The 10,261-nt window shown below is 42.6% G+C and overlaps 1 protein-coding gene across 1 annotated transcript in view; it reads right to left on the reverse strand.

Annotated features, from left to right (window-relative positions):
* LOC137372476 (prostaglandin F2-alpha receptor-like) overlaps positions 1 to 8,974 on the reverse strand; it is a 30,550-nt gene extending 21,576 nt beyond the window's left edge. The window contains exon 1 of the mRNA XM_068036344.1: positions 8,186 to 8,974. Coding sequence (XP_067892445.1) covers positions 8,186 to 8,974 — 789 coding nt within the window. The remainder of the gene's footprint in view (positions 1 to 8,185) is intronic.
* Between the last annotated feature and the right edge of the window lie 1,287 nt (positions 8,975 to 10,261).

The raw sequence follows: 10,261 nt of genomic DNA on the forward strand, positions 1-10,261 counted from the left end.
GAGTGCTTCGGTGCAGAGGGATCTGGGTGTCCTCGTGCATGAATCACAGAAAACTAGTATGCAGGTGCAGCAGGTAATAAGGAAGGCAAATGGAATTTTGGCATTTATTGCTAAAGGAATAGAGTATAAAAATAGGGAAGTGTTGCTGCAACTGTACAAGGCATTAGTGAGACCGCACCTGGAGTACTGCATACAGTTTTGGTCCCCTTACTTGAGGAGGGATGTAGTTGCATTGGAGGCAGTTCAGAGCAGGTTCACTAGATTGATTCCAGGGATGAGGGGTTTGTCTTATGAAGAGAGATTGAGCAGTTTAGGCCTTTACTCTCTAGAGTTTAGAAGAATGAGAGGAGATCTAATTGAGGTATATAGTTGATTAAGGGGATTGACAAAGTAGAGGTAGAGAGGATGTTTCCTCTTGTGGGGCAATCTAGAACGAGAGGTCATAGTTTTAGGATAAGGGGTAGAAGATTTAAAACAGAGATGAGGAGAAATTACTTCTCTCAAAGGGTCGTGAGTCTGTGGAATGCACTACCCCAGAGTGCGGTGGATGCCGGTACATTGAGTAAATTTAAGGAGGAGATAGACAGATTTTTAATTAGTAATGGGTTGAAGGGTTATGGAGAACGGGCAGGAAAGTGGAGTTGAGGCCGAGATGAGATCAGCCATGATCATATTGAATGGCGGAGCAGACTCGAGGAGCTGAATTGCCTATTCCTGCTCCTAGTTCTAATGTTCTTATGTAGTGCAGAGTTGACCCTTTCCCTGCCTTCCCTATACAAATAGTGCAGAGTTGACCCTTTCCATCCTTTCCCTATATACATGGTGCAGAGTTGACCCCTTACCCTCCTTCCCTGTAAAAATAGCACAGGGTTGACCCTTTCCCTGCCTTCTTTATACAAATAGAGCAGAGTTGACCCCTTACCCGCCTTCCCTATACAAATAGTGCAGAGTTGACCCTTTCCATCCTTTCCCTATATACATGGTGCAGAGTTGACCCCTTACCCTCCTTCCCTGTAAAAATAGCACAGGGTTGACCCTTTCCCTGCCTTCTTTATACAAATAGAGCAGAGTTGACCCCTTACCCGCCTTCCCTATACAAATAGTGCAGACTTGACCTCTTACCCGCCTTCCCTGTAAAAATAGTGCAGAGTTGACCCCTTCCCCACCTTGGTGGTGCCAGCTTTCCCTGGAGGGGAAAGTGAAGACACATGAATGCTGCATGTCACGCTGAAGATCAGGGACTGAATGTAAGATCGCTGCGGATTACACTTAAATTAATGCAAAGATCTAATTAGCATAAGGAAAGCAGGGTCCCGTTGCAGATAGGTGGAGGGGCCACTACAGAGTATCCACACTGCCAGGACAATTGGGCCCAGCAATCCTTGCGTCAGGTTCTGTGGCAGCTGCTGCTGCTCCGATTCTCCGGCCTGAACCCACCAAGGAACCCAACATCGGGCTGGGAACAAAGTCCAGCCCGTTAACTCTGTTTCTCTGTCCACAGATGCTGCCAGACCTGCTGAGTATTTCCAGCTGTCAGGCAAGCCCCCCCCCCCCCCACCTGCCAAGGCTAAGGTGCACATTATTTTGCCACATGAACAAAAACTTAAAATTGCAAGCCATGACTGGAAGGACATTTGCATAGTACCAGACAACGTGGAAACAAAGGAACCAGTCCCCACCCCAATACACAGTGACCTGGTCAAACCAGTCGGTCATGTGGCCACCTGCTGACCAACAAGGGGAGTTTAAAACTGGAAAAGCAGATTTTGAAAAGAGACAAAGCCGTGTGCTCATGGAGTGAAGATCTCTCCTGGAACAGAAGCAAGAATCACCTCCACTCCTGTCTGCCTGCCTCCATCTCTTTCCCACAGAACTGAATCTTGTGAAGACACGTAAACTCAGAGAGAGAAAAATCTCCTACATGAACAAGGTTTATGAAGAATACTGGGCCCCAACGAAACGCAAGACCATATCTTCAATCAAGGACTACAGTGAGCTCGAGAAATAGTAACAAGATATTGCCTCAAACTGTTCTACTTATCATTTCTTCTGCTCTTTTCTGTCCCTGTTTGCATGTGTGTGCCGCGTGTGCATGTTAGCGTGGGCGCGTCATGCATCCGTAGGCATTAATCCTATTAGAGTTTAAGTTTAAGGTTTAATAAATTTCATCTTTCCTCTTTAAACCACAGAAAGCCTGTTTTTGTTCACTTCTTTGTCTTATAATTGGAAGGTTGTGAACAAGGATTCACCAAGGGGGAGCTCAAAACACAGTGTGTTTAAAATTAAACCCTGTTACAATAAGATCAGGTAAGGACAGCCAAAGATCCCTGGACACATTGCTCACCTGGTCATAACACCAGCACTTACTGTTTTTATTTCAGATTTCCAGCATCCGCAGTATTTGGCTTTCATCCTATTATAGACATTGCCTAAATAATTTGAAAATGGCGAACAGAGTTTCTCATTATTATGCCTCAGTGAAGTATCTTGGAACTATAACAATACAGGCTTGATATAACTTGACCAAACTCAAAAATTGACCAAATTTTACCAGCATGCTTCGCAGGGCCAGAAGACCTTTTCAAAGTAAACTGTACTGTTAAATGGCTGCAAGCTGTTTCTCACAGAAAAGGAAGACCTCAGGCAGGAGTGAACTGCTGAGACTGTAACCAGGACAAGACATTCCTAAGCCTGATAGGTGGATGAGAGAATCTGGGAAACAACTCATATTGATCGGGAACTGAACTTGGTTTTAGACATAGTACAGAATCACAGAAGGAGGCATTCAGCCCATCGTGTCTGCACCAGCTCTCCGAAAAAGCAAATCACTTAGTGCCATTCCCCTGCCTTCTCCCCGTAGCCCTGCACATTCTTCCTTTTCATATATCAGTCTTTTGAATGCTTCAATTGAACCTACCTCCAACACACTCTCAGACAATGCATTCCAGACATGAACCACTCGCTGCGTGAAAATATTTTTCCACATGTCACTTTTGCTTCTCTTACCAATTACTTCAAATCTGTGCCCTCTTGTTCTCAATCCTTTCACAAGTGGGAACATTTTCTCTCTATCTACTCTGTCCAGACCCCTCATGATTTTGAACACCTCTATCAAACCTCCTCTCAGCCTTCTCTTCTCCAAGGAAAACAGTCCTAACTTCTCCAATCTATCTTCATAACTGAAATTCCTCATCCCTGGAAACATTTTAGTGAATCTTTTCTGTACTCTCTCCAATGACCTCAGATCTTTCCTCAAGCACGGCGCCCAGAATTGGATGCAATACTCCAACTGAGGTCGAACCTGTGTCCTATATAAGTTCAACATAACTTCCTTGCTCTTGTACTCTACGCCCCTATTAATAAATCCCAGGATACTGTATGCTTTATTAACCACGGTCTCAACCTGTCCTGCCACCTTCAATGACATGCACATATACACCCTGGTCCCTCTGCTCCTGAATCCCCTTTAGAATTGTACCCTTTATTTTATATCATCTCTCTGTATTCTTCCTACCAAAATGAATCACTTCACATTTCTCTACATTGACCTTCATCTGCCACCGCTCCGTCCATTCCACCAACTTGTCTATGTCCTTTTGGAGTTCTACACTATCCTCCTCACAGTTCACAATGTTTCCAAGTTTCGTATCATCTGCAAACTTTGAAATTGTGCCCTGTACACCAAGGTCTAGGTCATTAATATATATCAGGAAAAGCAAGGGTCCCAACACTGATCCCTGGGGAACTCCACTACAAACCTTCCTCCAGCCCGAGAAACATCCATTACCCACTACTCTTTGTTTCCTGTCACTCAGTCAATTTTGTATCCATGTTGCTACCGTTCCTTTTATTCCATGAGCTATAACTTTGCTCACAAGTCTGTTATGTGGCACTGTATTAAATGCCTTTTGAAAGTCCACGTACACCACATCAACAGCATTGACCTCATCAACCCTCTCTGTTACCTCCTCAAAAAACCCCAGCAAGTTAGTTAAATATGATTTTCCCTTAAGAAATCCACGCTGGCTTTCTTTAGTTAACCGGCATTTGTTCATGTGACTATCAATTATGTCCCAAATTATTCTTTCCAGAATTTCCCCACCACCGAAGTTAAACTGACTGGCCTGTAGTTACTGGGCTTATCTTTACACCCTTTTTAGAACAAGGGTGTAACGTTTGCAATTCTCCAGTCCTCTGGCAGCACCCCTGAGTCTAAGGAAGACTGGAAAATGAAGGCATGTGCCTCCACAATTTCCACTCTCACTTCCCTCAGTATTCTCGGATGCATCTCATCTGGTCCTGTTTCTTTATCCACTTTAAGTACAGACAGCCTATCTAATACATCCTCCTTATCAATTTTAAACCCCTCGAGTGTCTGCCTTACCTCCTCTTTCACCATTGCCTGGGTTGCATCTTCTTCCGTGGTAAAGACAGATGCAAATGTTTCATTTAATACCTCAGCTATGCCCTCCCTCCATGGTCCACAATCGGCCCCACTCCTCCTTGTACCACTGTTTTACTATTTATATGTCTATAGAAAACTTTTGGATTCACTTTAATGTTAGCGGCCAGTCTCTTTTCCACGCTCTCTCTTTGCTTCTCTTATTTGTGTTTTCACTTCCCCTCTGGATCTCCTACATTCAGTCTGGTTCTCAATAGTATTTTCTACCTGGAATCTGTCATAACCACACTTTTTCTCCTTTATCTTAACCTCTACTTCTTTTGTCATCCAAGGAGCTCTGGATTTGTTTACCCTACCTTTCCCCTTCGAGGGAATATACCTTGATTGTGCCCGAACTATCTCTTCTTTCAAGGCAGCCCATTGTTCAGTTACTACTTTCCCTGCCAACCTTTGACTCCAGTTTATTCACTACAGCTCCATTCTTACCCAACTGAAGTTGGCTTTCTCCCAGTTAATTATTCTTACCCTGGATTCTTCTTTGTCATTTTCCATAGTCAGCCTAAATCTTATGATCACTGTCCCCTAAATGATCTCCTACTGGTAGAGTCACAGAGTCCTTTACGGCACAGAAGGAGGCCATTCAGCCCATCGAGTCCGTACCTTTTTGGTGGCGACTTCCTATAGCGGTGCCTTTAACAAGCTTCGGTTAGGCCACATTTAGACCACGTTTTCCTGAATATAGCTAGCTCAGCGCCAGCTGTGTTCAGGATAGCCCAATTTTGCAGAGGGGGCCTCAAACAGGCATTGAGTGTTAGCCTCTTTGCCTGCCTTTTCCAACATGGTGGGCAGCACTCTTCCAGCATAATAAGTTTGTGTGCCCCGCCCGCCATATTGGACTCTTGAGCTGCTTATTTTGCGCCTGAAAAACATGGTGTGGCACCACTTGGCCCACCTCATTCCCAAGAACCAGGTCTAGCATTGCCTCTTTTCTTGTTGGATTAAAAACAACCTGCTGTAGAAAACTTTCCTGAACACACTCTGGGAACTCTTGCCACTCCTTTACACAACTACGATCCCAGTCTATGTTTGGATAATTAAAGTCCCCATTATAACTACCCTATAATTTTGCACCTCTGTTGCAAATCCTCGCAAATTTGTTCCTCCACATCCTTCCCAGTAGTTGGATATTTTGTATTAAGACAAACTTTTATTGGACAATAAGATCCTGTGAATATAACACCCAGGCCCACTCCGAGGAGAAAGGTATAAATGATGTTGAAAAAGGGCACCTGCTGTTACAGTTAGGAGGAAAACTTGGTCAGTTGCCAGTTAAAGAGCTATATTGAGTCAATGCAAAATTGATCACTCGTTAGTGTTTGTATGTGTGAGGTTTTTGTTTATAATCATTTGAACTTAAAGTAAAGGGGTAGATCTGTGCATACTTATGTGTAATCTAGGATTACTGTGTGACAGTACTATCAGACATTTACTTGTAATCTCTTGCTGATTTTTAAGTAAAAGGAATTTATTCCAGAAAGCTATGTTTTGCATTGGTTGTTCCATGGGTACGAACTCTGTAAACTGTTTGACAAAAGGAAAGTCCAATAGAACATTTTTCTGAAGATGCTATATTCAAGTTATTGTTCCATTCTTATCTGTCTAATCGTAGCCCGAGAATCATTTGCAATGACTTCTATTCTTGCTCCCACACCTTTACCTCTGGTGTCCCCCAAGGATCTATCCTTGGACCCCTCCAATTTCTCATCTACATGCTGCCCCTCGGTGACATCATCTGAAAGCACAATGTCAGTTTTCCCATGTATGCTGATGACACTCAGCTCTATCTCACCACCACTTCTGTTGACTCCTCCACTGTTGCTAAATTATCAGACTACTTATCTGGCATCCAGTACTAGACGAGCAGAAATGTCCTCCAATTAAATATTGGGAAGACTGAAGCCCCCGAGTTTTCAGTCTGTTTTCAGTCCCCGATCCAAAATCCATTCCCTAGCTACTAACTCCATCCTTCTTCCTGGCAACAGTCTGAGATTAAGCCAGTCTATTCACAACCTTGGTGTCACATTTGACCCAGACATGAGCTTCCGATCTCATATTTGTGCCATCACTAAGACTGCCAATTTCCACCTCTGTAACATTGCCCAACTTTGCTCCTGTCTCAGCTCATCTGCTCATTCACGACTTTGTTATGTCTAGATTTGACAATTCCAATGCACTCCTGGATGGTCTCCCACATTCTACTCTCTGTAAACTTCAGGACATCCAAAACTCTGCTGCTCATACCAAAACTCATACCAAGTCCCATTCCCTTATCACTCTGTGCTCTCTGACTAACATTGGTTCCCGGTCAAGCAATGTCTTGATTTTAAAATTCTCATCCTTGTTTTCCAATCCCTCTATGGCCTCGCCCCTCCCTATCTCTGTAATCTCCTCCAGCCCCACAACCCTCCAAGTTATCTGCGCTCCTCTAATTCTGGCCTCTTGCACATCCTGACTTTAATCACTCCACTACTGGCGACCGCACCTTCAGTTGTTTAGGCCCCAAGCTTTGGAACACCCTCCCTACACCTCTCTGTCTCTCCACCTCACTTTCCTCCTTGACAACACTCCTTAAAACCTACCTCTTTTACCAAGCTATTGGTCACCTGACCTAATGACTCCCTTTGTGGTTCGCTGTCACACTTTATTTTATAATGCTCCTGTAAAGTGCCTTGGGTCATTTTATTATGTTAAAGGTGCTAGATAAATATGAGTTGTTGTTATGATTCCTCTACAAAACTTTCACATATTAAATATGTCTTGCAATTTTGTATATATACATTATATATGCATACAGCCACATATATAACTGAAAAATAGAAAGCTCAAGAAACATGTTATTGAATTATTCAAGATTCTTAACAGAATAGATAAGATTGAACCCTGAAAATATGTCCAAGATTATCATAAAGCCCAGAACCAGGGGAGACAAGTTCAAGAGTAGAGAAGGGAAGGAGGACAGATGATTTAAATGGAATTGCTTTATACGGAGCATGCTGATCGTGTGAAAAAGAATGTCCTAGGGAATCAGTGGAAACAGATGCATGGGAATTGGATTGATATTTAAGGAAGTGGGTAACTGAGGGTATCGACACTCCTTATAATTCAGACACTTCCCCTTGCTTAAAAATTGAATTATTGGAGAATTTGAATTAAACAATTTGAGTTAAGAGCACTAATTTTTGTCACCAGCCAGAAAACTGCAAAGAATTTTCTAGCCCTGCAACTTTTCTATGCTCCTATATTCACTGTATCCTAAAATGTATTCATTGCTTTATAGATACATCCGGACTTGAAATATTGTAGATGTATAAAAAATGGTTCTAAGATTTCCTATTAAATTACACAAAAGGTAAATTATTTAACTAAAGTTTCAAATAAGAACAGTGAATTTACTTTGCTAGTTATGGATTTCATATTTGCCATTTACAACAATTTAAAGTTCAACAGATGCTCATATACATAGCCATAAAATATCAGTATAAATACAATACAATGGCCAGTTAATATTCTTGGGTACTCCACTGGTTTCGGCGTTCACATTCACATGTACACATTATTGTAGCACAGTTGTTCATCCATTTGCCAGATTTCATTAGCAAAGGTGTTGACAACTGCATAACAAAGTGCACAGGGAAACTTTACACAAAGATGATACCAGTGATGGTAAATATTTGGAGCCAAGTACTTGGTACATAGAGAGATCTTATAGGTGGGATAGCTTACCAGGAATGGACCCCAGCAAATGCAGGAGACGCACATTATGGTCACTAACTGGACCAACATTTCTACATGGTGAGATTTTCCTTGCCGGTGGGGTTTGCTCTTGACTCGAGCTCTTACCAAAGCCACGCCACTAATCGTATTGCACAGCAATGAAATGCCAAGGGCAGTCAATCCCAAAGAGGAGAACAGTAGCAGAATCCCGTTCTCCATCCCAAATGTAATGTTTTGCGTTTTTATAAAGCACCACGTCTGAGTGCACTGAACTGTATACTCTCCAAAGTGCAGGTTGGGGAGCAAAGCGATGCACAGTGCAAATAGCCAAGTGCAGCCCAGAATAAACATAGCACGTCGGGCAGTCATCTTGGCAGAATGAAGAAGAGGCTGTGTGATGCCCAAGCACCGTTCAATTGCCATGACACTGCCGAGGAACAAAGCGGAGAGGCCGAAGAAAACCATGCAGGTTCCTAAAAATGGACAGAGGAACCCTGAGGGGTCAATGACCTCCCAGTCCTTCTCCAGTGCATACACTCTGATTGTTATTGCCCCGTTGATGAGATGTCCCAAGCAGTCTGTGAAGACCAGTCCACTGGCAAACAGCAGGAAGGATGCTCTCCATTTCTGTCTAAACCTTTTGTAGGCTTTCACAAGAATCACCAGAGCGATGCTATTTGATAGGATCCCAATAGTCATGAATATAATTGGAACGTTAACTGATACCGAGTTTTTGGCACAAGTGTCGTTGGTTGTGTTGGAGGCCAATTCTGTTGAGCTGACGTTGGTGTTAATCATTGTATAGGAAAGGCCGATTCATGACAATTTATCAAAATCCATCCTGCAACATTGGTCCAACACGGTGATCTGCAACTGAGACAAGACATTAACAATAGCACATCTTCACCGTGGACTTATAGGGGGTGAGTTTCAACTCGGGCAGGGACACAAAACTAGCAGCATCACTTCTGCCACCAGTTTATAGCCACACCTAATATTTAGTTCCACTGAAGACAATGGGGACAGTGGGGGCGAGGGGGGTGCAGATGCAATATTGTTGGTTTTGTATAATGCTCTGAGTCAAATTTCACCTCTACAATTGATTTAAAAAAATAAAGTTGCTAAATAAACATTTTGAATATGAATACTGACTGCCTTGATCACCTCAAGATATCCATGATACAGAGTCTTTGCCTCAGGCTTTCAATCAGTGCAATAATTATACCCCAAAATGTGAATTAATATGAATTAGCACAGAGCCCCCGAGCCGCTAAGCGAATAAATTTGACGTTTAAAATCAATTCGGAGCTTTAAAAAAATGAAACTAGTTCGTTGTAACAAGTACATAAGCAGGTGCGTGCAGAACGTGAAATATTAGTTTTAAGATTTGAGAAAGGCACTTTTTTACAAAGCAGAAACACAGGGTCCGGGTGAGGTTTTTTTTCCAACAACTCGACCTGTGTACCAAGCTACCATCTCGTTGGCAATACCTGGGTTTTAAAGAAAGGGTTTTACTTTAATCGTCTACTCCTTCTCAGGTTATCTCCAAAGGGAGATGTTTCAGAGATAAAAGTGTGTGTGTTTTTCAACCTGGTTTAGACGGTACAATCTCGCAGTCGTCATTGTGGATCCTGGGGAGAGATCCATCGCAGACAGAAGTGAAACCTTTCTCTCAAAGGCAGAGAGAACTGCAGACGCGTCTCAATGGGACATCAGTAAAGGTCCAACGCCCAGATCTAGTTTGTACGATTTTAACCGGAATCCTATTTTTAAAACAGAATTCCGAACGGGACATGGCAGGGAATTCAATCGGAATAGAATGAAATTCACTTACTTTAAATCTAATTCCTGCACAAACTGCTCTCATAAAATTAATTTTTGGCAGTCTCTTTTTCATCATAATTCTCACTCTGCTAATATCAACCTTTCTGAAGATTCCATGTTAATCTTTCAACAACTTATTTCAACTTCCTAAAACTTGTGCCACAAAGATAACGACTTACTTTTACAGTTCGCAGAGGCTGACAGATCCGGCAGTGCAGTTACTCTGGGTGGCATTCCGGGGATTGGAGACACTGAACTGGT

This window comes from Heterodontus francisci, chromosome 8 (assembly GCF_036365525.1).
Source record: "Heterodontus francisci isolate sHetFra1 chromosome 8, sHetFra1.hap1, whole genome shotgun sequence".
Taxonomy (NCBI): domain Eukaryota; kingdom Metazoa; phylum Chordata; class Chondrichthyes; order Heterodontiformes; family Heterodontidae; genus Heterodontus; species Heterodontus francisci.